General features: G+C 45.6%; 1 protein-coding gene across 3 annotated transcripts; it reads right to left on the bottom strand.

Moving 5' to 3' along the window:
- Positions 1 to 1319: 1319 nt before the first annotated feature.
- On the bottom strand, positions 1320 to 24246 carry SMAGP (small cell adhesion glycoprotein). Of its 3 annotated transcripts, none has more exons than XM_077328918.1 (4): positions 24055 to 24246; positions 9466 to 9562; positions 5142 to 5222; positions 1320 to 2923 (listed from the first exon to the last, which is right to left on the bottom strand). In XM_077328918.1, the coding sequence occupies exons 2-4, from the start codon at positions 9497 to 9499 to the stop codon at positions 2748 to 2750; spliced, it is 291 nt and encodes a 96-aa protein (XP_077185033.1). In that variant the 5' UTR covers positions 9500 to 9562; positions 24055 to 24246; the 3' UTR covers positions 1320 to 2747. The 3 variants fall into 3 exon arrangements, with proteins under 3 accessions (XP_077185033.1, XP_077185035.1, XP_077185034.1); XM_077328920.1 differs by lacking the exon at positions 24055 to 24246 and adding an exon at positions 14991 to 15125; XM_077328919.1 differs by lacking the exon at positions 24055 to 24246 and adding an exon at positions 10830 to 10936.
- Positions 24247 to 27998: the final 3752 nt, after the last annotated feature.

Raw genomic sequence — 27998 nt, 5'->3', positions numbered from 1 at the left:
GAATAAAGTGACAAAGTTGAATGTAGCCTCTTAAATTCCTGTCCATTGTAACCTGGTAATTTTTTATTTGTTTTGCCCTTATAGCTGTTCCTAATTTTATGCCGAGGCTGTGTAGTTCCTATGAATCATAGAGTTGGAAAGGGACCAAAAGGGTCATCTAATCCAACCCCCTGAAGAACGTAGAAAATTCTACTTGCCCACCACAGTGCTCCCCCCACCCTGAATCCTAGGCCAATCTGGCCTGGAAGAAATTTGCCTTCTGATCCCAAAGTGGCGATCAGCATTTCCCTGGGCATGAAAGAAAAGACCACAAGAGCTAAGCACCAATACTTAGCTTAGCCCTTCTGCCCACCCACTTACAATCTCCCTAAGTTGTGCCTAATGATATAGGCATGAGCACATGTGTTTGCAAGTAAGTACCACTGATTGCATTGGAACTTCGAGCCAAGTAAATATGTTCAAGTGTCAGAAGAAACTGAGGTGTGTTCAGCATAGAATCATAGAGTTGGAAGGGGCCATACAGGCCATATAGTCCAACCCCCTGCTCAACGCAGGATCAGCTCAAAGCATCCTAAAGCATAGACGTAGCTTGTTTGCTTTGCCCACTTCCTCTTGTGCATGAAGCTAAACTGAAAACTTCACGGTTAGGTCAAACCCCAATTTGCCATGATGACTAAATGTAGGCACCCAGGGCAGGCTAGGGTTTGTTTACTTCCCACAAACTTCAACTTCATAGTAGTTCAGAATCCCCACTTGAAAGGAGTTAAAGGCAGGCTTTCTCAACCAGGGTTTCTTGATGGCCCTAGAAGGGTTTCTCTAATGGGTTGGAGTTAATTTATTCTTTAAATGTATTAAACATTAATGGGATAATACAACCATATGTGGCCATGTTGAACTACCCCCCCTTTCAAAATGGCCAATGATGGGCCCGGAGGGGGCGGGAAGGGAAAGGGAACTGGGTGGGCACATACACAGCTCTGCTTCCCAACCATATCCTGCATCATCGCACCACTTTTGGGGCTTTTTGAAGCCTGAAGAATGTTTCTGGGGTTTCTCAATGGTAAAAGCTGAGAAAGGCTTGTGTAAGGTATGCACGGACCAGCTGCATTTGAACACTGAGGCCGATGGGATTGTGATCAAATTGGCAATCTTTTGAGTCCATCGCCGTTTGCCGAGACACCTAAGTACACCCTATGATTAGTTTCACAGTTTCATGGCCGATGGAGGGATAGAAGAAAGCCACGGTGTGAAACAATTCAAACTGGCATCCTCTAACCTAATTCCCTCTTGCTTCCCCCAAACATTGTAAGTAGTCCAAATTCCAATGGCTGATGTTAGTGTTTATTTTTACCTTTTCGATCAGATGCTCTTGCATAAAAAGTGATCAAGAAAACTTGATAAAACCTCAGTAAGCTAACTAGGTTTTGTCGAAACGTAACTGTTCTAAACTCTGTGGCACTTAAAGCAGTGAGTCAATTCCCTGTATACCTCCCTGCACATGGCAACCAATGACACAGAGCGAGTGAGATGGCATCAGGACAGAAAAATGACCGTGTGCCGCAGATGCAAGGCGGGAGAACTCAACACAGTAGCTCAGGGGTAGTCAAACTGCGGCCCTCCAGATGTCCACGGACTACAATTCCCATGAGCCCCTGCCAACGCTGGTGAGGGCTCATGGGAATTGTAGTCCATGAACATTTGGAGGGCCGCAGTTTGACTACCCCTGATGTTTTGAACATTTCAACACTGCAGGACAGCTGTCTCCTCCTATCGGATAGCATCTTTAAAAAGTCAGGATTATTTTAAAAAATGAATTAAGAGTCCAGCAACACACCACAGGAACCTTATTGTGTTGAAGAATGGGATTCCCTGCTAGAGGAGAGTTTGGAACCAAAGAGCAAACAAAGGCAAGAATTGATTAGTGGTTCCTCTTCCCTCTCCCCCCCACTATGCCTATAACTATAACGAGTGGGTGAGTTCAACACTTGAGACCAAATGCATTGTACTGGTATGCTGCCCAAAGAACTGGGATTAGCCGTAACAGTAAACCTACATCTGCTGCTGTGTATTCTATGAAACAAACATTCATGAAAATAAAAGGGGGGGACGACTACAGGAGGATCTAGGTTAAAACAGAGGCGACTGCTTGTGCTTGAAAACGAGAGATGGCTGCAGGATCTTGAATATAAGGTGTTTGGCATATGAAGTGCCCCTGAGCTTTACCTGTGTTATTTGCCAGCAGGCAGACTGGAAGATACCGAGAGCAGCTTTTAAATTTAAATAAGCACGTTTTCCCCTGTAACTTTTGCAAGTGCATTCCAGATTGAGGAATGTAAAACTGGCTGTGTGTTTAAATTAAACTCCTGCCCTTGTTTCTCTGCCCTTATGTATAGCAAAGATATCCTAAAGTCAGGGATGTCAGTGTGTGGGCTTAGTTCCTACAGCAGCAGAAAGCAAAAAAGAAAAGTCAAGGCTCCAGGAAGCATTCTCCGCCCTCAACCCCACCTCTAAGTAAATAAAATTGGGGCTTTTGCATTTTAAACCCACTGTTCAAGGATTTCCTCAATGCAGAAAGCACCTCCCCCACATCAATTTAACCTTGACTTGCTCTGGAGTAGAGGGTTAATATAAAATGAAATAAATAATACACTTGTAATACCTTGCTAAAAAGGGACATCAAACAAATGTAGCTGTTTTTCTATAAATCTCAGTGTCCAAAAAGTGCCGGCAGCCTGATATCCCGATCTCTAGATGAAGTACTCTTCTTTTTCATTTTTATCGGGGAAATCTTCCATCTGGACCGATCCTTCCGGATCTCTTTCTCGGTGTTCGTAGGTACGGTAAGTGCCTTTGTTCTTGTACATGTAAATGATAATCAGCACGATGACCGAAAGGAGAGTGACTAAAACCACGGCAATAACAGCTGTGGTAAAAAAAAAAGAGAGAGAAAACTGGTTACCATGTTGTGGATGATCACGATTTAAGAAGATGCACGCTCCCTCTCTCACACAACTCCCTTGGACCTCTCTCCTTTTTAGTAGGGTGTAGTATTCTGCTTGGTGTAGTGGCTAGGAGCGCAGACTTCTAATCTGGTGAGCTGAATTTGATTCCCTGCTCCCCCATATGTAGCCAGCTGGGTGACGTTGGGCTCGCCACAGCACTGATAAAGCTGTTCTGATCAAGCAGGAATATCAAGGCTCTCTCTACTTCACCTACCTCACAGCGTGTCTGTTCTGGGGAGAGGAAGTGGAAGGCAAATGTAAGTCGCTTTGAGACTCCTCAGGTAGAGAAAAGCAGCATATAAGAACCAACTCTTCTTCAGCAATATCAGGGCTCTCTCAGCCTCACCTACCTCACAGCGTGTCTCTTGTAGGGAGAGGAAAGGGAAGGCGAATATAAGCCACTTTGAGTCTCCTTTGGGTAGAGAAAAGCAGCATAGAAGAACCAACTCTTCTTCTTCTTCAGTAATATCTGGGCTCTCTAAGCCTCACCTCCCTCACAGGGTGTCTGTTGTGGGGAGAGGAAAGGGAAGGTGATTGTAAGCCGCTTTGAGACTCCTTCAGATAGAGAAAAGCAGCATATAAGAACCAACTTTTCTTCTTCAAATCTGGATAGCACAGCCTCATCAGATCTCAGCAGCTAAGCACAGTCATGCTTGGTTTGTACTTGGGTGGAAGACCGCCAAGGAGGTGGTCTACACAGAAACGGCAAGGGCAATCTATCTCTGTTTTTGTCTCACCCTGAAAACCCTACAGGGTGGCCCTGTTGGCTGTAACTTGACATGTCTTTCCACCCTTGGGATTCTGTCTTCACCAGCACCGCATAGAAGGGTTGGTTTTTATACCTCCCTTTTCTCCACGTTAAGAAGTCTCAAAGCAGGTTACAATTGCCTCTCCCCACGACAGGCACCGTGTGAAGTAGGTGGGGCCGAGAGAGTTCTGCGAGAACCGTGACTGGCCCAAGGTAACCCAGCAAACTCCCAGGAGATAAGTGGAAAAGCAAACCCGGTTCTCCAGATTCGTCTGCTGCTCTTAACCACCATGCCATGCTGGCTTTTGAACCTGAATTTCAAAGTCGGGTTCGAAGCTGGTTTGCCAACTAGTTTAACAGTTGTGGTTTCACCAGTGCTGACTTTGCATAGTTGTAACTAACACTAATATGGAAGAAAGGTGCATGTGTCTCCTCCTGAGCTTTCTAAACATGGTTAAGAGGGCAAAGGTGTGATGCGCAAGAGTCCCAAGGCCACCATCTAACATACTCTTGGGTATTTATGGGCTATTACCCCTTAGGAGAGGGACAGGATCTAAACCTAAACAAGCCTGTCCTGGAATCGCATAGACAAAAAGCTGCTTTTGTTTAAATGCATGGTGTGATTTCAATGACCTTGCACCATTACTGAATTTACTTGTCCATATGATCCTCTTGTGGTGCGGGGTGGTAAAGCAGCCGACATGCTGTCTGAAGCTCTGGCCGTGAGGCTGGGAGTTCAATCCCAGCAGCCGGCTCAAGGTTGACTCAGCCTTCCATGCTTCCGAGGTCGGTAAAATGAGTACCCAGCTTGCTGGGGGGTAAGCAGTAATGACTGGGGAAGGGAATGGCAAACCACCCTGTATTGAACCTGCCATGAAAACACTAGAGGGCGTCACCCCAAGGGCCAGACATGACTCGGTGCTTGCACAGGGGATACCTTTACCTTATGTGCCAGCACAGAATTCTACCTTGCCTGCCATGAGCTTTTTGACAATTCCAAGAGCCAAGCCAAACCAAACATTACAATTTTTCATGCCTTACGTTTGGTTTCCTTGACCCGACTTTTGGCCTGGTGATCACACATCAGCTGCTGGGAAGACATTTCCCAGGCATGGGGTCCTGGTTTGATCACAACCACGGAACAGGTGGAGAAAAGGCTTCTGCCCCCTCCCAAACAGCTCTAGGGGTGCTATTTGCTGCCCTGGAGAGCAGCAATACACCTGCGGGGCTGTCGTGAGGAAGAACATAACCACTCCTCATATATGTTCTCCGAACATTCAGCCCTTTCTTGGGTTCTAAATGTGAAACCATTACGGTTCCTGTGGTGGCCCTGTGGCTGTGTAGGGGGAAGAGGTGATTCTTTAAGTCAGCAATGGGATTGGCAACCGTACCTCCGATGACGCCCACATTGGCATCCTGCTCCAGAACCGGTGTATTCATCTTCTTCATAAACGTGCTGGTCAGCAGGTCGTCTGCATGGATGACAGAAGGGACAGCTGCAGCACGTTGCAGGAAATGGCACTTGTTCTTCACGCCACGTGCTGCTCTTGCAACCTCTGAACATGTGAAGCTGCCTTCTATGAAGTCAGCCCATAGGTCCCCTATGCAGCTCCTGACATTCTACTTGGGAGGTTTCTACCCTGGGACAGGTTTATGAAGGTTTTGCTTATGTGGCTGCTGAACAGCAGGTTTCCCAACTGTTCACCTGCCCCTAACAGTGTACATCCCCCTCTTTCCTGGGCTCCTGGGTCTTTGTCCTAGGTTCCTGGGAAAACAGCTGCTACATGGGCAAGAGAAAGATTACCTTCCCCACTCACACAGAAATCCTGGCCTTACTGAGATGTTTCTCAAGCCTTCACTGCAAAGCCAGTTTTGAGAAAGATCGGAGAAAAGCTGAGGGTACCCCAAGTGATGCATGAATGCCACACGGTGGCAGGTTACAGTAGATGTGAGTGCCCTGCATAGTGCAGGGGGTTGGACTAGATCAGGGGTAGTCAACCTGTGGTCCTCCAGATGTTCATGGACTACAATTCCCATGTGCCCCTGCCAGCATGCAGGTTGACTACCCCTGGACTAGATGACCCATGAGGTCCCTTCCAACTCTATTATTCTATGATTCTACGATGCAGTGGGGAAGCGGGGGGATCCCATATCTAACAGGCATTGAATCCAGGGCAGATAACTCATGGGGAAATGACCTCTTGAAGCACCATGATCTCAGGCTTTGCTTGAAAAAGACTTGCTTAACAGCTACCCTCTGGGATTCTGGGAAATAAGATGCCTGTAAATTTGCAAGATTTCCCCTGGCCACTGTCAGGAGATGGGGGAGTAGGGTTGCCAGTTCCAGGTTGAGAAATTCCTGGAGATTGGGGGAGGGGAACCAGGGGAAGACAACAGGGATCTCAGTGGGGTACAATGCTGTAGAGTCCACCCTCCAAAGCAGCCATTTCCTCCAGCGGAACTGATCTCTGTAGTCTGAAGAAAAGCTTAAATTCCAGGGGATCCCCAGGTCCCACCTGGAGGCTGGCATCCCTAGGTACCAGGAACTGGACCAGGGGCTATGGACTCACCACTGTACTGCACCCCTCCCCCACACTTTGAAGACTTGCATGCCATACCTTTGAAAGTAGGGGAGCCATGCCAAGTGAAGCCATGGAGACTTTTAATTAGCTCAGTAAGCCTGCGCTAATTACCACACAGAGCAAAATGCCCAGCTCTGGGTAGGCAGCCACCTTCACTGAAATAAACCCGGCAAGAGGTCATGATGAAGCAACCAGCGCTTAAGGCCATAACGCCAGCGGAGGCAAAAGATCTGCTGAAGCCTGTCGAAGATTGGTTCTATTAACATCTTGGAGGCTTGGAGGCTCATACGTTAAATGGCAGGCTGAAGGTTTCCTAGCGTTTTCAAGGCTCAGGTAATCGGGATCCCTCGGCTGATTGCTCCTCATGCACAGCAGCGGAGTTGCCAGCAGAAACTAATGTTCTGCCAGGAACTCATTTCCAAGGAGTTTACAAGTTCATAAAGGAATAGTGATGCATGTTCATAAAGGAACAAGGGATTGCAAACACAAAGAGTTCCCGAACGTGCCAGTATTCAAAGCAATATCGTTTGGGGTCCAAACTCTTCCTAAGAAGGTGTGACAAGAAGGAGATAACGTGCCTCAGAGGCCAAACCCTGGGTAGATGCCTGGCCAGTGAGTCTTCAAGTCCCCTTTCTGAGACTCGGCCACTGACTCAATCCAATCCTTCAGGGGCTGCATAACCTTCCTGGGAGATCAGCAGGCATTCATATCTACCTGTCCACCCCATTCTAAGTAATGTGAGTAAACAATAAAAGCAATCATGCTGACAGCCAGTGCCCTGCAATGAGGTCTGAGTGAGCTTGAGGCAGACAGGCAACCTCCTACTTTGCAGGGCTGTTGTGAACAGAAATTATAGAGGGGGAAGAACTATTTACGTTGGCCTGAGCTTCTTGCAGGAAGCAAGAATGTGACAGCCAGAAGGGCTGCCTCCTCTCACACGACCCTGCTTAAGTGAACCTTCTGCCTCCCAGACCCTGCTCTTCATGTCATTGCTTGCAGATATGTGACAGTTGGTAGGACATTTTCAGTGGTGGCACCTCATTTTTGGGACACCCCTCCCCTTGAGGCTTGCTCAGCATCTGTCTTACTCTTTTAGGCACCCCACCCAAATATAAAAGTGCTATAAAAGTGTATATTTTTAGCTGCATGTGGGATTTTCATATGGATATTTTTAGGCTGCTCGGTGGCTGTTTTTATATCCATGGCCATGGCTTATGATTAATATTGGTAATTTGTGTAGTTGATTTTATGGAGAAACAACATCCACATGCCCTGAATACATAAAGTAGGTTAAGCAAATATTTTTGTGGGTACTTCAGGACATGAAATTCAGTCTCCTTACGGTAAGGTCTCCAGTCCTCTTTACTTAATTTCCTAGATATCTTTTCCTGATCAGTTTTCTAGGTCATGTAGCACCCCTACCCATCCCTAATACCAAGCTTGTGGTCAGCAACACACAGCTTCTCGTGCTCCTAGGCAGAGCATAATGTACCAGTACTTAGAAGCATCTTTTGAAATAGCATCCTTCCTAACAGAACCCAAACTCTTTGTCAACATTCTATGGCTCAGAGCTTTCACTAGACCTGTCAGAATGATTGTGAATATTCTGTAGCATCTCAAAAGTCCAGCCAATAGCTGGAAGGTGGGGGGGAGATCAGGCAATCACTTAATTTTGAGCTTTGCATAAAGCATCTGGTTTCTGAATGGGTCACTGTTCTTAGTGATGCAAAGGAACAGGGGCTTGCAAAGACAAAGATAGCCGACTGCTTAACTGTGTGCCTCTAACAGGGGTGGATTGGCCATTTAACATGCAAGGAAAGTTCCTGGTGGGCTATTGACTGGAGGGATGTTGGCATCAGAGGCAAACAGAGACGAGACCCAGTAGTTCTGCTCAGAACTGCAGGGGCCTCTCAGCCTGAATCGCTACAAGGCTGTTTGTCTTCCCAGCTAGTATTGCCAGCTTCCAGATGATACAGTGTACTAGCTGGAGGTCTCCTGGGATTACAACTGATCTCCAAGTGATAGAGATCAGTTAAGATGGAGAAAATGGCCACTCTGGAAGGTAGACTCTATGGTATTAAGCCCACTGATGTCTCTCCCCTCCCCAAAACCCACCCTCCAAATCTCCCAAACCAGAATTGGCAACCCTATTACCAGTCCATGCCTAGCCTCCAATCACAAATTTCCCAACATTTTCTAGTGGTAAATTATAATTGAGTGAAAGTTGGCAATTGGTAGGATTTGAATAGGGAACACAACATGATGGGGCACTACCGGGCAATGGTGTGATGTCACTTGGAGGAAAAACCCACAAGTGACACTATGCTGCAGAAAACTCTGTGGATTTACCAGAGAGTTCCCCATGGTTCCTGGACTGATCACCTGGAAGGCATAAATGGAGAGGCTGTGTCAGAGAGGGACTGCCTTGCACAAGAATCTGGAAGTCCTTTCCCAGTTCCTATGTTACCCCTCAGTCCAAACAAAGTAGGACCATTGCATACTTTCTTCACACTACCACAGAATCCCACAATCCGCAGGAGTCAATGCATGGCCACTTGGGCCTTGGGCTCATGGGGGAAAGCTGAATGGTGTAAATAGGCCATGCCTTATTGACAAGAAGTTGTCATTTGAAAGAATGTCCCTGGGAGCCTCTCACTTTCAGAGAAAGGGTGAGGCAGCCCCCCCTGGTCTCCAAAGTGAAGGAGGGGGAGAAAAAGGCATAGATAGGCTGTGACACAGAGCTTGTTAAAAAGAAAAAAAAAGGGGGGTGGAGTTCCAATATCAGGGAGGGAGCACCCTTCCCTCCCAGATCTTTCTGTCTACCATTCCTTCCTCCCTTGGGTTGGTTTGGTGGTGGAGAGAGACAGCCCTCACTGGGAGGAGCGCTCTGAAAAGGCATGCTCTGGGACACTTTTTTGAGTGAATTCTCCTCAGCCATCACTGGGAATGGAAGGATGTTATCTTTATGGGCCACTGAAATGAATTTGGGTTTGAGGATCAGGCCCAGAGGAGAATTCCTCTAAACCCAGTCTGCTAATCTGTCCAATTATCAATTCCTTGTGTAGCGACCCAGGAACATATAATATTCCCCCGTCCCCCTTGCTCCTATTCCAGCAGCTCTGGGCACACTTACCTGAGTGTGGTGGAGGGGTTAGGACAACAGCCATGGCATCACCTTTTCCCTCGGAGTTGTCAGTTTCTCACCTTGAAAACTTCAAAATCTTTCAAAGCTGGGTAAGAGGAAAATGAGAGACATTTCCTTTTACAGCCATTAAGTGTTGTCAACCACTTTTCTCATTGCTGTTTTCTGTGTGTGAAACCACAAACTATTTTTTTTTTAAAGATGACATGTCAAAATGAAAGTAAAATCTCAATTGAATAAGACTGTTTGGGGAGGTTTCTTTCTTATACACCAAGGGCCTCAGTGGTATTTCTTTCTGAGAAACCTTGCACAGGCTGCCTTGTCTTCAGCAAAGCTGTATAGGGCTCCTTGCAAAGTAGCATCTGTGATGGACAGCACTTTTTAAAAACTTTGAAGTGCTGTACAAAGCTAACCCTCTGAATTACAGTTCAAGAGCTGATCAGTTAGCATCAGCTGAACAGAGAAAGGCTTCTGAAGTAGATGGTGAGGAGAAATGTAGTCCAATTTCAGCCCTAACTGAGAAGAGTCAAGTCCCGACAGTTTTGAAATTCAGCCCTGGCTCAGACCAATTAAACACAGACAGGATAACTGGGGAAAGTTGGCAAGGACAAGTGGGTAATTCAATGGAGACTCCTATTTGGGCCAAAGAAAGAGGATAGATCTAGTGAGAGGAGAATTTCCCTACCTAGTCAAATAGGGAATTAGCTCTGGAGAGTACAGAAATCCCTGGTCTGGTGCAGTTAGAAACTGCCTGTAGAGACATTAAGAGTCAGTAAAAAGCTCAAAGAGAATTATTGGTATTTCAGGAGAAGGGGTTTGAGTACTGGAAAGAGTGTACCAGCCTTCAGAGACTACTCAAAGAAAGTATACTGAAGTATTTATGGGATACACTGAAACAAAAGTCTCTCAGCAGAAAGATTTAAGCCACTGTGAAAAGTTAAAGAAACTACCATTAGCGTGAAACATAAGAACTAAAGACTGTGCATGTACTGGTTTACCTCATTCCACCTGACCAATCCCTTCCATGCGAAATAAATTATTTTGTTATTTTTGAATTTCAAAACACTTCAAAACACACATTTAAATTGTTTAAGCAGGCTCCTGACCCTCCCCTCAGGTTGCTGGACTGAACCAACAGCCAAAATATCATTCTGTGACAGGGTGGAACAGCCAGGGTTCTTCAGCAAAGAAAACATATTACCAAGGTAGCTAAGCCATTTAAGGGAAAGAAAAACAGAGGGGGGGAAATTGCCTCTAAGGGAACCAGGACCTGTCCACATAGCATCTCACTTATGAGCCTCGGTTTTTCGCATTCTTGCTATCTAGTTATTCCAGTGCATTCATGGGGGTAGTACCTGTGATCTTGCAGATACAAGAACCCCAATTAATGTTCCCATTCCAGGGCAGTGTCTGAAATTCTCCCCCCTCGGTTGACCAGGCACCTAGACATTTAAGCTTTAACTGCTAGAGGAAACCATTTTTATTTGCTCTGGGTTTAAACAATTTCACTTGATTGCTGCTAAGCTGCTGCTTGATTGTTGCTAAGTTGTCTTGGTTTCATCAACTCATTGCCAGCTGAATTGTTTTAACCATATTATTTATTCTGTTGTTTCTTTCAACACAGATTTCATTGATAATGTATTTGTGGAGTCTTTTGGTTTTAATGTACAAGATTTTGTCTTTGTTTCCTTGTAAGACGCTCTTGGGCCAACAAATCCCTTAAACAAATAAGTGGAGTGCCGGATCTGGGAAACCCAGGTTTGAATATCCACTCAGCCATAAAGTTTCCTGGGGGACTGCGTGGTGGTGGTCCCTTCTCTCTCAGCCTGATCTACCTCCCAGGTGATTGTTATGAGGATAAAACTGAGCTGTTTCAAGTTGCTTTTGGGACCTCACTGGGAAGAACAGCCAGGAATAATGAATATCTAAATAAATAAAGCAAATATTGGTGAGTTGACAGCACAATTATGTCAATGCTTGAAAACAAGCAAGCAGAGTGGAAGGAGCCCTAAATGGGACTGAGGCTTTAAAGGGCAACACAACTTTTGGAAAAGTCAAAAGGCAGCATTGGGAGGGGAATGCATGGCTCAAATTATAGGGAGAAAAGCTTTTATTGAATCATTGCCCAATCGTATCATTACCCAGACTACAGAGAACAGTAGTTAAACAGGCCAGCCCAAATGTTTGGGAGGCCAGGATTCCAGAATTAGGGCCATTTCGCACGGCTTCAAAGTAGCACAATGGTTGCTATTTGGAAACGCTACTAATTTGCCATAACCCACGACGTCGTAGACAATCTGCAACAATCCTGAAACCAATCAGCAAAAAGCGCTTCGTTGTGGCGCTTTCAGGGGAATCCAGAAAAGTGGATTCACCCTCCGGATAGCGATACACTCCTGCAACCAATCTGCAACAGTAGCGCTAAAGACCTGTGCGTTACCATTGTTGCTGGTTCTTCAAAGTCCCTCCCCCTGGCTCTCTCCTCCAAACTTCCGGCGAAGCGATCGCCATTTTTTTTTCTCCGAGCGAGCGGGGATAAACGCACCGGCGAGCCTCTTTCTGTTTAGAGGCTTCCCTGGCTTCAGTCCTTCACCTTTAGTCACTAAGCACAAACCACTGAAAAGCCCGTTTGCTGAAATAAAGTCCCTTTATTTTTTACAAATAAATTCAGCCGAAAATCGAGCCCGTGAGAGGGGGGGGGGATTTTTATTTTATCACTCGAGGCAGCGTGCAAACGATCATACAATCAAACGACAGCTCACATTAGGCAGCTGGATGGGTCTCTCCGTAGCAACGAATCTACCTAGATTCGTTGCTATGGGTCGTTTTTTTTTTTAAAAACCTTTCTTAAAGGGAAAGGGGCTGTTTGGGAGCATGCTAACGGCTGCCCATTGGCTGCTTGACGGCCAGGGGCGGGACGAGCTTGGCAATAGCGCTTCCTTTCTAGCGATTTCTGCCGAGACCGGAAGCCTGTGGGAAACGCTAAAAAACGCAACTGATTCCACTACAAAGGCAGGTATGCATAACGACGAATTCCACTATTTTAAATGGCGATTTTTCATTCCGCAAACAATTTGCAACAAAGATCCCTGTGCGAAAAGGCCCTTAGTGTTTTTTATTTTGTTCTTTGTTCCTGTCTCTTTCATGCTACCGGGCCTGGTTTCATTTGAACCGATCATCAGGAGCTTCCGGCTTTCTGCAGGGCCTGCAAAATGGAGCTCTTCCACCAGGTCTATGATTGAGGCCAGGGCAAAGAGAAGATCTATGCCTCCCCCAAAGGAGGAGAATTCCACCATGTTCCATCTGTGGTGGTCAGTTATTCCCCTGATCCGCAGCGGGAGTAGGTGGAGGGTTGGTTGCTGCCGTGCTTTGTTAGATTGTATTTTTAACTATTGGTTTTAGGGGGATTTTTAGAGGGTTGTACTTGTCTTTTTATCTTGTAACCCACCACGAGCCGGCTTTGCCAAGAGTGGCGGGCAGTAAATCCCAATCATAAAAAAAAAATAATTTTATTGCATCTGTATGTTTTACCACCCATCCTGAGGGGAAGCATACAGATTCTTAAAACAAATGAAGGACATAATTCAAGCCAGTTTGGTGTAGTGGTTAGGAGTGCGGACTTTTAATCTGGCATGCCGGGTTCGATTCTGCGCTCCCCCACATGCAGCCAGCTGGGTGACCTTGGGCTCGCCACGGCACTGATAAAACTGTTCTGACCGGGCAGTGATATCGGGGCTCTCTCAGCCTCACCCACCCCACAGGGTGTCTGTTGTGGGGAGAGGAATGGGAAGGCGACTGTAAGCCGCTTTGAGCCTCCTCCGGGTAGGGAAAAGCGGCATATAAGAACCAACTCTTCTTCTTCTTCAAGCGCTGATACGATGGCAGCTAGAGAGAGGGAATTGCACAGCAGAGGTGCAGGCCAGGAGCCTGTCCGAAGGCAGAGGCCCACAGGGGAGGTTAAGGTGTGAAAGAACAGGCAAGAAGCAGACAACTCAGAGATGTAACAACGGAGTGAATGCTGAGAACCCTGCCAGGGAAGGCAGCCAGCTGAGCCCAAACGTAAACCTGAAAGCAAGCCGGTGAGGGGGAAGTATGACATAAACTGGTAACACTCGGCACAGTAACCTTTGACATGTTTCCTGCTGCCTGCTTGTTATTTGAACGGTGGGAACAAAAGAGAAAGAATCAGGTGCAGTTCAGAAAAACAAAACAGGGATTGATGGGTCGATGACAGGTGACCCTCAGCAAATCTCTGAGGCCGTTGTTGCATGCACATGCCCTCAGCTTGGTAAGAGGCACAAACTTTCTCAAGGCCTGACCACAAAAACCTCTCAGTATGGACACACATGGATCAGTCCCTCCCCTGAAGCAAAACTCAGCTTGAGGAAAGTGCAGAAGGGACTTCAGAGGAGCACAGGAAGTGTTACCTTTGTGCCTGTCCTCCACCATAGGAAGGCATTTGGGTTGGAGCCGCCTAACATTTTGGGGCAGCCATTTTGTGATAGCGTTTGTTACCCTTTCTCCAAATTGCAAAAGTGCCTGCAAACTCCAAGTTGGAAGAACTCCCAGATGGAGCAAGCCATATAAGAGGCAAAGGGAAAAGGAGGCCTAGAAGATTTTTTTTTTAAAGCAGGGGAAATAGGTAGCGGTGACTGATGCAACAGACTTTGGCAGGAAGTGGGCCAATAGTGCAGCCTTTAAGAGGAGACAAGCAGCAGTCTCTGACAGAGAAGAAAATAACAGTGGCTGTATTTGGGACAAACACATGGATGCAGGCAACAATCCTGCTCAAACAGCATGGCCCACCTGCTGAGGATGGGGAGAAGAAGGAGAACTGGTAGTAGGAAATGGGTGCGTTTAACCCTTTTCCTGCCACCAGAGAACTCACTTCTCCCTCCCAGGTAGATTTGCTCTCTGCAAGGCTTCAAAAATCTGCTTTCTAGACTTCCAGGAAGTCAGTCTCAGCATGGGCAACACACTGGGGGAAGCAAAATGAAATAAAATAATTCCTTCTAAGTTGGGTTGCCAACTCTGGAGACTTTGGGGGTGGGCAGAATTTGGGGCAGGGAGGGACCCCAGTGGAGTATAATGCTACAGAGCCCCCCCTCCAAAGCAGCCATTTTCTTTAGTGGAACTGATCTCTGTCACCTGGAGATGAGCTATAATTCCAGGGGAATTCTCTGGTCCCACCTGGGGATGGGAACCCCTAATTCTAGGTTATGGGGATGGCATAACTGAGAGGCAGCAGAAGACTCTGGAAGGAGGTTAAGAGTGGCCAAGAGCAGGAGGCTGGGAGGCTATTATTCAGAGTTTCTAACAGGCCTGCTGTAAATAATGCAGGCCCCAGGGAGTGGAAAGGTACAGGGCCAAAGTAGATAAGGACAAGGCCAGGGACACGCCAATGGCTGCCTATTTCAGTAGGTAGGCCTCAGCAGCTGCTGCTCCCTGGCTCGAGCGGGGGACAGAAGAAAGCCTTGGTGGAGCAAGAGGGACGGCACTTGACAGCTTTTTCTCACCTCCTTCCGTCTGCCTTCCCTCCAGGGCAGAAACCAGGCACCACCCAAATCAAGCAGCCTGCCTGGGAATTTGCTTCTGGAGTCTCTGCTTGCCTCTCTGTCTGGAAGCCACACCCATAAGCGAGGCCTAAGAAGGAGATGGCAAGATGGCCTGGAGTTTTCAGGGTTTGATAAGTGGGTCTTCTTCTCTGGCCATCATTTTTGTGGGCTGTGTAGACGTCAGCAGTGTGGGGTTTCCAGGTTCCCCCCTGTCTACTGGTGGGGTTTGGGGGGCAGAGTTGCCGGATATATGTTGGGAAACTTCTAAAGACTTGGGGGTGAAGGCTGGAGAGGGCAGGACCTCAGTGGGGTGCAATGTCACAGAATGCACCCCCCCCAAAGGATTCATTTTCTCCTGGGAACAGATCTCTCTAGTTTGGAGATGAGCTGGTATTCCAGGGGATCCCCAGGTTCCACCTGGAGGCTGGCATCCATACCAGTGGGTATCCATTTTTTTAAAATGGTCTTATATTTTGTATCAGAAACTAGGAAATGTTGTCTGGAGATGAACTGTAATAGCAGAAGCGCTCCAGGTGCCACCGGGCAGGTTGGCAGCCCTATAAATAAGCAAAACGGGTGAAATTCCTGTAATTTTATTATGGTCACAACATGTCCTTTGACATCTTACTTGGTTTTCACCACCAATATGGTCACAACAGGTGGCCCATCTCATCTGTGACATTATGAAGCAGCAAGCAAAGTCAACTACGGTGACTTCCATGTAGTGGGATCGGCATATTGGCCTTTCCAAAATGAGGATTCCCTAGCTGAGGGTGACATTTGGCAAACTGTACACACCATGCCAAACACTTTCCTGGCTGGTATATCGGAAAAAGAGAAGGTCTCAGAAGTGACAAACACAGGTTTTTAATCAGGGTTAAAATATTCAGAAGCCCAGGGAACAAAACTAAGCAGGTATGCTCAAGAGTTATGCCACATTTTATTTAATGGGACTTATTAGAGCCAGTTTGGTGTAGTGGTTAGGAGTGCGGACTTCTAATCTGGCATGCCAGGTTCGATTCTGCGCTCCCCTACATGCAGCCAGCTGGGTGACCTTGGGCTCGCCACGGCGCTGATAAAACTGTTCTGACCGGGCAGTGATATCAGGGCTCTCTCAGCCTCACCCACCTCACAGGGTGTCTGTTGTGGGGAGAGGAAAGGGAAGGCGACTGTAAGCCGCTTTGAGCCTCCTTCGGGTAGAACCAACTCTTCTTCTTATTATTATTCCTGGAAAAGTGTTCACAGCATTGCAGCCCTATTCACGGCCCCTATTTGCCCCAACCAGTCTCAGAATCAGATTTCATTGAACTCAGCAGCTCCTGCAGTTTTCCATTGTTCTTGCATTTGCTCTTGTAGCCACCCTGACAACCTGTGAACAATCTGACTACAAGTGGACTAAGTATTGACATTTTTGCTGATACTCCTGCCTGCTCAAGATCAGTACTTTCCAGCTAGATAATTCAGACAGCTGTGGCACATCTACATTTACAGCTCATTTAAGGCTGTAATCAGTTTAACAGGCACAGCTTGCACCAAGTTACCCTGGAAATTGTAAGTTTGTGAGAGTCCTGCATTCTGCCTAATAATCCTAAATTAGACCTCTCCCCCCTCCCCCCCACATACAGACACTAAAGTAAGTTTCCTTCAGTTGACTCCGCACAGATGGAAAGCACGCTGAACTAGTGATACAGAAATAGGATATCTACTTTGCAGACTTAAATTGGTTAATAGTAATTTTCTCTGCCCAGAGAGTCTTGGGAAGTGTGAACTAGAGTCTGAGAGATCCAAGCTTGAATCTTTAGTCTGCTTGTGAAAACTTGCCGGGTGACCTTGGGCCAGTCATGTATTCCCACCCTAGCCTACCTCACAGGGTTATTGTGAGGATAAAATGGAGGCGAGAAGAACAATGCAAGTTGGCTTAGGTCCCCACTGAGGAGGCGGCTAGGATATAAATGAAACAAGCATATGAATAATCTAATACATTGCTTAGCACAGTTGTTAAACTACAGTTCCCAGGATTCTTAGGGAGAGGCGATGCTGGTAAAACTGGTATAAAATAGTGTAAATAGGCCTGTAGAGCATTCTCATATATAAGGTTTAAAATTGCCTTTGAGCTTCTCTTACACTCTGTTGTCAAGAACATTGTGCTCTGTCGGTAAGGCATATATAATGAAAATGAGAATTATGCACAACGTATGACATTTACAGTCACATTACAAACTGCTTGGATGAAGAACAGCTCTGAAGGGCTTTTGTGCAAAAATGCCCTTTGTCCATTTGCACACATTCCTTGAAAAATTACTGCAGTGGTCAAATGCAATTTTCACATTTGTTTAGTTCATGAGGCAGGGTTTGCTTTATCTCCTATGAGAGAAAGTGCTTTTTCACTTGCTAGTCCTAAAATTATGCAGCAGTATGCCAACAGTGTGGCATGGAAGACCAGTAGCATTTTTAAATGTATTTATCTTGAAATTTATATCCTGCCACTCCCAAAGGGATTTGTGGTGGGTTTCATATCAGTTCATGGTTTACATCAGTTCACAGGGAACATCAGAAGAGTACGAAGATCAAAATACAATTATAAATCCATCTTTCTGTGCAGTCCCCTCCCCATCCCATTAAGAACAAGATGCCTCTATATTAAAAATTAACCCATGAGAGGCTCAAATAAATTAATGGGAGACTGCATGTGCAAAAAATGTATATTTAAAGTTAGCGCTTGAGTCCATCTGAAGTGTGTTCATAAAAGCTACATTAGCTGCATTATCCATTCAAATTCTCTTGTACATTCTCTCAGATGTTAACAACATTCATATAGGATACAAAGTGCAGTAATGAGAGTCAAAAGTACTTTTAGTATCCTGCGTATAAACTCCCTAAAACAACACTCAGTAGTAAAACCTGAAATTGCAGAGTCGGAATCAGCACCTGCTTTAATGTGGTGCATTACAAGAGCTTCTAAAATAATTCTAGTCTTTGGAAGCCACCTGGGAATTCTACTCCCCGTTCTAGCACTTGTGTCACCATTCCACCCCACCCTATGCCCGTAAATTGGTGACTCCTACTGGTTTCACACAACCTCCTCATCCCTCTTGAAGTTGTGACAGTAATGGTTGTGGGGAAGTCAGCTGCCACTGACAAGTTCTAATATACTTACTACATTGCGCTTATATAACTTGCATGGTGTTCTCATCCTTTATCAGAAGCCACAGTGATGTCAACTGTTTAGGCTTGACTTATTTTTCATCTATTAGACTCATGCAAGAACCCAGCATCTAGTCTAGGCCTCCTGTTTTTACTGAGATTTACTGACCCCTAGGTCCTGTGTCCCACCCCTGAGAAACTGAAGAGAAGGAGGGAAAAAATGGCATCCACGTAGAGTAATTCCAGGAATTTTCTTTGGCCTCTGTGGAAACTAGGGGAGGCAACCTACAGAATTACCAGAAAGTGACATCACACCCTCCCCAAATGCCTCCCGCCCCAGGTCTTGTGCCCACCCTATCTCCCAGCGTTTGTTGTGTTAGTGTTGGGACCTTCACCTTGTTAGCAGGAATCAAAGCACAGAATATCACAAGCCTCAGAAATTTTGAAAAAAACCTGGACAGTCATGTCAAGGTACAGACAACCATTAAAATGCTGTAATCTAAACAAAGGAAGACCTTAATGATTTGCATTTATTGTTAGAATTAATAGACTTCCTGGTGGGGAGGGGCAGTGTATGTATACGCACACCCACACAAAAAACTACCAGTGGTTAATGCAACATCTAATTATAGTTCACATTTTTTAAATAAAGATTTCTGGAAGTCTTTGATCATAAACTCAAATGTTGTCGGTGATATTAATTAATCCATTCAGGGCAATTTCAAATAGTTAAAATATGCCGGAGGCATTATTTCGATAGAAGTAGCCTCACTAATACCACAGTTCAAAGCAGAGGATCATTTCTGTGGCCTCGTTATGCAACTCTCCCCAGACAATCGATTTGCAAGTCACATTTGCTCATCTGAATAAGACATGGAACATCTCTGCATTTAGGATAAGAAATTACACAATCTCTGCAAATGCTAAAAAAAAAGAAAAGATCTAACTACTGTTTGCGTTGTTCTCTGAGGTGGCAGCTAGACAACGAGTTGTCTTTTTGTTATGGAGGCCGAAACGACAAATTATATTGCTTGAACCAAGAAGAGCAGGGTGGAAGTTACTCCTGATACCCTGCCCTAAGTCAAGGTGCTGAGCTAGGAGAGCTGAAAAACTCCCATTTCAGCCTAGAGGGCTGAGTTTTGATGTTGCTTTTCATATCCCCTTTCTAAGCATAACAGTCAGGCAAGAGAACTGCACACTTCAAAGTTAAACTATTGTTTACACACAAACAGCTAACTGCTCTGATATTTTTCCCTTGAAATGCTGCTTTCAGAGGGGATAGGCTAGCATTGTCAACTCTGGATTGGGAGATTCCTGGAGGTTTTGGGGGTGGAGCTTGTGGACGTATAATGCCACAAAGATCAACTTCCAAAACACCATTTTCTCCGGGGAATTTGTAATTCCAGGAAATCCCCAGCCATCATCTGGGCTGAATCTGCACTGGGCATTTTATCCCCGGTAATCCCCAATTTTAAAAAGTCATCTACACGTTATTCGATTTCCATTTTGATATCTAGTGCTTTAAGTTTCCCCTCTGCAACAACTATGATTGATCCGCGGTAACACTATGTTTTCCTCACAATATCCAGGAGTGGATATAGCTCACTACATTTGAGAAAACTGCTCCAAAAGTCCCAGTATAAAGTATAGATCTCTGTATTTTGCCAGATTAACTTCTTCCTGACACTGATGTAGTACAGTAGTCTGTAGATGATTGGTCAGGGCATCAATTCAGACTCCAGTTGCCATTCCCTAGCATGATTTATTTCCCCCCCCCCCAATTTTTCAAGTGACTGTGCTCTTGTCCAGAAGCCCATACTTCTATGTGCCAAGATTTGCATGTTGGATTGTCTTTCCCGCTCATTCTCCCTCTCCTTGCTCAGGAAAAGAAAAATAAACAAGCTGCTTTGTGCTCTCTTTCCCCCCACCCCCGGCTTGCTTTGGCTGTAGAGTCAGGAGACAAACTGCAGGAAATAAACCCCTCTCCAGCCTTGTGCTCCTTCAATACTGGCTGGAGCTTCGTGATCACTGCTTCTCTCCCCCCTCTTAGTTTTCCCAATCAAGTGGGAAAGAGAGAACAGCCACTCAACTAAGTGTAGAACACACTCTGTTTCAATTAGGGAAAAACAAAGGCAGAAGACCCGAGTACAGATCGATCTTAATTCAGCAGGATTGACAATGGGGGGGGGGGGAGTGCAGAACCAGCCCTGGAGATTGACAGCCCTAGGGCAGGCATAGCTTAGCCTTTTCATTGTATAAGACATTTCCTAGTGGGTAAGTATCCAGGAGGGCTGATCTGCCTGGGAAATCTAGGCTCCTCCTCATGAAGAGGCCCACCACCATGGTCTACCAATAAGTCTGGTTTAGGGAATTCCTGGAGATTTGGTGGATGGAGCCTGTTGAGGGTGGGTTTGTGGAAGAGGAAGGACCTCAGAGGGGTATAATGCCATAGAATCCACCCCCAAAGCAGCTGTTTCCTCCAGGGAAACTGATCTCTGTGGTCTGGGGATCAGTTGTAATTTCAGAGATCTCCAGGCTCTACCTGAAGGTTGAAAAGAAGAAAAAAGAAACAACAATTGCTGTGCAACTAAGTTTTAGAAAAAAACCAGTTGTTAATTGAACTTGATGAACAGATATAAATGCCAAAATGACTTTCCGTGTTTACAAACTGCTCGTTTTCAAACCCTTCCTCAGTGGCATTACCTTTTAGGAGTAATGTTCCACTCTTACATTCAATTACATCTCTTTGGCAAGTTCAATAAACTACAGACTTTATTGCACAGCAATCGTCGGTTCCTTTTTTCTTCTTTTCTAGTTGGACCGCCAGGAATTCTGCTCTGACTCTTCCCGCCTGGAGGTTGGCAAGGCTACCACCATCTCCTTTTCCTGGCTAGGACTGTCACCCAACCATGAGTACACCCCTTTTTTAGAGAAGGCACCAACTTCTCTGTCTTCCTTATTATTATTATTTATTAACTCTACATATTGCCCTTCCAGCAAGCTGGTTCATGGCAGTAGACAGTAATTAAATTTATAAAGTCATAAAACGTGGACCAATCATTTAAAAATTTAAAATCCAAGATGAAAACGAATCACTTAATTAACAATATACATCAGCAGTATCAGCATCAACAAATGGTAGGTCGCATTCCAATCTCCCAGAGCTAGACTCTGGATTAGGGAGAATTTGAGGAGGGCATGCAAGACCTAGGCACAGCTGTCACCATGCTACTATGTGGGCCACCATCTTTATGAGAGACAGTGACCATGAGGACAGTGGCCCCAGGGGGGCTACCTAGAATTGCCAACTCCAGCCTGCGAAATTCCTTGAAATTTGGAGGTGATTCTTGGGAAAGCAGAGTTTGGGGAGAGGAAGCAGCTTGGTGGGGATAAAATTCCATGCCATCAACCCTTTGAAGCTTCCCTTTCCTCAATCTCTGTCGTTCGGAGAACATTTGTAATTTGGAGAGACCTCCAGGCCCCATCTGGATGATGGCAAGCCCAGTGACCACCTCAGCACTGTCACAGTTGGCTTGGAAAAATTACAGAAATGGCTCCGAAGTGATTCCAACCTTTTTCTTGGGTCTGTTTCATTGGCCAGTTTGCCCTCAGGAGAGGATTATTGTGTCAGGAGAGGATTATTGTGTCAAGATTATTGTGTATTCTGACTGATGAGTTTTCGCTGCCAGTCATCTACACCCAAATTGCTTTTTGGGATGAGCAGTAAGATTGTCAGGTCCTCCACAGCAACTGCTAGGGATCATTCATTCATTCATTCATTCATTCATTCATTCATTCATTCATTCATTCATTCATTCATTCATTCATTCATTCATTCATTCATTCATTCATTCATTGGATTTATATCCTGCCACTCTCAGAGACCGGCTTGCGGCAGGTTGCAAAAAAAATCCAGACAATAAAACCCCTTAAAATACCCATTAAAACTCCAATAATTACAACAACTCTAGATGGCAAAACCACCCTCCTAACAGGAAGGCCCTTATGAGGGCGGCAAGGGGGAAACCAAACTGCACCAAGCTGTCTGGCTCAAAGTACCAAGGGAGACCCATACCCTTTGCTCTAGTGCTTAAAAGGTAAAGGTATCCCCTGTGCAAGCACCGAGTCATGTCTGACCCTTGGGGTGACGCCCTCCAGCGTTTTCATGGCAGACTCAATACGGGGTGGTTTGCCAGTGCCTTCCCCAGTCATTACCGTTTACACCCCAGCAAGCTGGGTACTCATTTTACCGACCTCGGAAGGGATCATAAACCTGGTGGAAGAGCCCCATTTTACAGGCCCTATGGAAAGCTGAAAGTATTAGTAGTTACAATAATAGGAATTTTAAATTTATATACTGCCCTCCCTTGCTGTGTGCAACATACATTCTCATCAATAAAACCTTAAAGACAACAAATGAATCCCAGTGTTAGAATCTTAACATCTCAGTACCACCAAGCCGTTTTCCAGTATAACCTATAGGGGACATTCTCCGTGGGGGGGTTATCCAGGGGAGGCCCATCTGATGTTATTGGGATCACTGGCTCCAACCAAATGCTTGGAGGAAGACCTCCGTCTTGCAGGCCCCATGGAACTGGGACAGCTCCAACAGGGCCCTGGTCTCCTCTGGGAGCACTTCCACCATGTGGGGGCCAGGATAGGAAACATCCTGCCCTAGATGAGGGTAGATCCCGGTCAGGAAACTCCTGGAGTTTTAGGGTAAAGTGCCACACAGTCTGCCCTCCAAAACTTCCATTTTCTCCGGGGAAATGATCTCCGTAGTTTGGAGATGAGTCATCATTCTAGGGGATCCCCAGGACTCACCTGGAGGCTGGCATCCCTAGTGGGTTAGTCGGGGAGTCTGTTGGGTAACCATTACATACAACTGCAGGCACTTGGTAGTTTTGCCTACCACATAAAGAAAATCTGCGAGGGGGAGCAAAGTTTTATTTGCAGAAGGTCACTCTAGAAGCCCAAACCAAAATACAAACGTTGGTCCTGCCCTTCTTGCAGATATCCGATGTTTGTGTTCATGTAACCTGAACTCCTGCAGGCTGTCAACAGTAATCAATGGAAAAATAATAGTCTGCTAGTATGAAGAATCCAGGTTCCTCCCCACCAAGTTTACTGTCTCTAACAATGGAGACAGGGCAGAACACAGCCATCAGAGGTTCTGGGCCAAGTTTCCCATGCCTTTCTCACATCCTATGTCCTCGATGCTCCTTTTTCATCCTCAGATGATTCATACATGACTTTCCACTTGCGTTTTCAAGATCTGGGTGGAGGGAAGGGACAGAAAGCCCAAACGTCCACAACTTTTTAGAACTTACTTTAGGATAGAAATGCCACTGCAAAACAACAATAAAAAAGTGTCCACTCCCTTTTCCACATCTTCCCATTTTAAAAAGTTCCTTCTTACGACGCATCGAAAGCCCTTTTGACTCTTTGAGAAAACCGCTCCACAGAACATCTTGCCTTTCTTTGAAGGAGCTGGGAAGGAGCACGTGGTCCTTCCTTATTTATCCCCTGCCCGGTACCGATTCTTGTCGGCTCGGCGGATCAGAGAGAATGACTGGCCCAAGATCACGCAGGGAGCTTCCTGGCCGAGACCAGATCTCCTAGATCCTAGTCCAGCACTTTAACCTCTATATTACACTGGCCCTACCGTGTACATTTGGAAGGTACGGGCATTTGGGGGAGGGGAATGCAAGAATTGGTCAGGCGTTAGAGCATAGCTGGTTTGCATTACACATGCTCGAAGAGGAAATGCAGCTAGTGCTGGCTGTGTGTACTTGTAAAAGCAGAGCAGAACTCGGCTGTACTTAAACCCAGCCTGAATTGCCCTCCCTTCATCCTCAAATTAGGATCCCCCCCCCCTTACCTGACAAGCTGGCATCGGAGCAGAAAATGATAATAATTCCACGTGTTGCTCTCCGAGCTCCAGTATCTCTCCCAGCTCCAGTTTCTTTCGGTAGCTGCCTGGCTTTCTGGTGACTAGTCTAAGGCGTTCCCCTTCCCGCCTCACATTTCCAGTTTCACTACATTGATAATAAACGGCACAGTCATCAAAATGCCCTCATTAACTCTTTGTGAGGCACAGAGAGAAAGAGACGCAAACAAAGCCCTCACAGTATTGTCTGTGCATAGAGACCGGCTCAGAGGGCTTAGAGGTTCACCGGGGCTTACTTTGCTCAAAGGTCTTGCTTTTGCAAAAAGCCAGCGACAGCCAAGGGCCAAAGCAAGCAAGCACAATGGGTGTGATTCCCAAACGCCCATCTCGTTGGAGTGTGTAATCTTTAAGTCCCTGGGTGCATCATTTTTGTCAGAGACTAAAACAACCCACTCAACACTGCTTCTGGTATGCCACAGAACTCCTGCGTTCAAAGCGACTCTCTGTTGGCATCACAGACAACTTCCATGTGTGACAGTTTTGTAGGCGTCTGTTTTGTTGCAGAGACACAAGGTTTTTAACTGTACTGGAAAACGGGAGCTAATTATGCAAGATCGGAAATGGGCAGGATTCCAAAGGATATGAAGAATATCCTACAGGGGGCGTTGTGGGAGATGTGTGTTTAGCATAGTCATATTAAGAATGTCCTGTTTTTTCAGGTAATCTCCAACATTCTGATTGGATCAGCTGGAGACTTCCTGACTGGAAACCCAGTTTGGGGTAGTGGTTAGGAATGCGGACTTCTAATCGGCATGCTGGGTTCGATTCTGCACTCCCCCACATGCAACCAGCTGGGTGATCTTGGGCTCGCCATGGCGCTGATAAAAACTGTTCTGGCCGAGCAGTGATATCAGCGCTCTCTCAGCCTCACCCACCTCACAGGGTGTCTGTTGTGGGGAGAGGAAAGGGAAGGTGACTGTAAGCCGCTTTGAGCCTCCTTCAGGTAGAGAAAAGCAGCGTATAAGAACCAACTCTTCTTCTTCTTCTTCTTCCTTTGAGCATATTTCCTTCCTGCTCTCCTCCAAAACAAACAGATTGAATTAATACAGATCAACAGTTAGGAATCTCTCTCTCTATAGAGTCGTTTCTCTTCAGAATAAAGCTATTTTATTCTTTTTAGCAGCCTGGTGCTTAGTCCCTCTATGCATATTTAAATTCTGCCAACGAATCGTATAGGCTCCCAGCATGGATACATGCACACAAACATACAGCAAGCCAAGTGTACTCAGGTTGCATATTAATTCCAACCTAGATGTGCTCTCTCTGTATGGGTTTTATGATGAGAGATGCATCCGTTAGATAAAGGTAAGAGCACGAGGCCTTTTTCATAGAGCCGCAAGAACTATCTTGTGTGGACTCTGAATGTTCATCATTTAATTATTTCGTATTTGCTTATTTGAGCGTGGAGCTTGCAATATTCCCAAACATTCAAAACAGGCAACAAGGAAGTTTTGTCTGAACAGCTCCTATTTGGGTTATTCTTTCCTGATGTTCCAAAGACATCCGGGGACTCCAGATGTGTAGGGCTCTTTATTTTGCAGTGGTCTCTACCCGTCTACAAAGTTGTCAGAGGTAGGCTAAGCCCATGTGGCTGGATTTTGACACTTCTTCACTGAGGGCGTTAATTCCATACATAAATACCACAATTGAACTTTATTTGCCACACTGTTGCTCACTCTTCCAATTTGTGGTGATTCCCTCGGAGGATCACAGTCAGTTCACAGTCAGCCTTGGTTTTCACCATCCTGAATCATTTTGTGCCATCTGCAAACTTGGCCACAACACTACTTACCCCTAGTTCTAAACCACTCATGAACAAATTCAATAGTACCAGCCCCTTGGCTTACCTCTCTCCATTGTGAGAACTGTCCATTGATTTCTACTCTTTGCTTCCTGTGATTTAACCAATTCTCAATCCGTAGAGAATAGCAGAACGGCTCTGTTTTTATCAAGCAAGACAACTTTTTCACAGCAATCCAACTAGATGAAATAAGGAACAACAGCCACTCAAAGGAAGTACATGAACTAGAGATGAGACTGACCACGACTAAGACCAGGGCCTTTTTGGCCTTGGCCCTGGCCCTGGCCCTGGCAGAATGCTTTGCTGAGAAAGATCAAGGCCCTGCAAGGTGGAGCCCTGCAGGGCCCTTAATTAGTTCTGCAGGGCCTGCAAGGTGAAGCTGTTTCACCAGGCCTATAGTTGGATCCTGGCTCAACCACCAAGAATTGCTGGCTTTGTTGATGAAAACTAAGAGAAGATCTGCCCTCCAAAGATCTGATTCCCCGCCCCCCACTCCAAACTAGCTCAGTGCTATTTGTAATAGAATGTTTTATTGCACCATATGATTTTATGTTGTACTGATTGTAAATGGTATTGTTGCATGCCCTGAGTGTTTAGGAAGGAAGAATAAAGAAAGGAAGGATAAAGATTTATTTTATTTTATATTGAGATCTGAGGCACCAAAAAGCACCCTGTCAAGAAATTCCGGTCCAACATGTTTTATGAGAACACTGGAACAGTGTTTACACAGTATTTAGCTATTTGTAGGTATATTTACATTACAGATGTATATCCATTTTATACTAATATAACCGCCATGACTGGCCTTGAAGGGTTCTGGGAATTGTAGTTTGGTAAACATACCTGGAGAATTCTTTGCCCGGGATGCTTCCTGTATCCCCAGTTGTGTATATAAACTGGTGCCTGGGTAAATCTTGAGTTAACCCTCACGCTCAAGAATACAGAAAATAAAAAAGAAATTTGGGGTGCATAAAACTGGCATAGTACCAAGCCTAAAAGAATTTTTAACAGGTTGGTCAACAGATTTCCTGATGATAAGAGTACAAAATGTATATAATTACACAGAAAAATGTCCAAGTAAAAAGATGTCTAGATTATTTCATAAATAAAAGACCTTACTGATAGCTATGATGGCTAAATGAAACTTTCAGTTACAGAGGCAGGGTTCTGTATGCAGATAAATATGCTCCACTTAAGGCCACTTTACATCATTTTGGGACTATTGACACACACACACACACACACACACACACACACACATTCAGGCCGAGAAATTTCTCTGTTGGTACAAGGACATGAGTGGTTAATTACTGCCAAATACCGATCCAAGTACTGATGGCTCTCACAACCAGTACTTAAGGCTTACTTCTGCAAAAGCTTCTAGTTTCTAGAGTAGCCTTTCTCGACGTTTTACTGTTGCAAAACCCCTGAAGCATCCTTCAGGTGTTGAGCAAACCCTGATGTGGTGTGATTGTGCCGAATACAGTTGGGAAGCAAAGCTGTGTACACGCCCACCTTGGGGCCCTCCCTTTCCCTCCCCGTCCAGACCCAGCATTGGCCATTTGGGGATGGAGGACCATCTATGATCATATCACCTGATAAATATTTAACACATTTTTAAAATATATGAAAAATTAGTTGATGCCCACCCATTCAGGAAACCCTTTCAGAGCTGTCAGGAAACCCCAGGATTTCACAAAACCCTGATTGAGAAAGCCTGTTATAGAGAATCATCAAAGGGCCATCTCACTCTGTGGCAGGAATGCAACACCTAGGAGGTGACAGAGTCTTGGGGATGCCAGGTGCTAGGGGGTAGCTCTTCCGGGGAAGTATAAGAAGAGAATGACTGACTGAGGTGGGGCGAGTGGAGGCATTAAATTCCCTGGACTGGAAGAGAGGGGGGATCCATCTTGGTTGATTGCATTCAGAGGAAGGAGCAATGTCTTTACGACCACCATTACAAAGACTCGAGGTAAGAGATGACTGACAGAAAGCTGCAACTCTGCTTGTTAAGAACCAGAGTATGATGATCATCATTTACCAGGTGATATGACCATATATGGTCATGTTGACT

Source organism: Paroedura picta, chromosome 3 (genome assembly GCF_049243985.1).
Source record: "Paroedura picta isolate Pp20150507F chromosome 3, Ppicta_v3.0, whole genome shotgun sequence".
Lineage (NCBI taxonomy): Eukaryota > Metazoa > Chordata > Lepidosauria > Squamata > Gekkonidae > Paroedura > Paroedura picta.
This window is presented reverse-complemented; position numbering and strand designations above follow the sequence as displayed.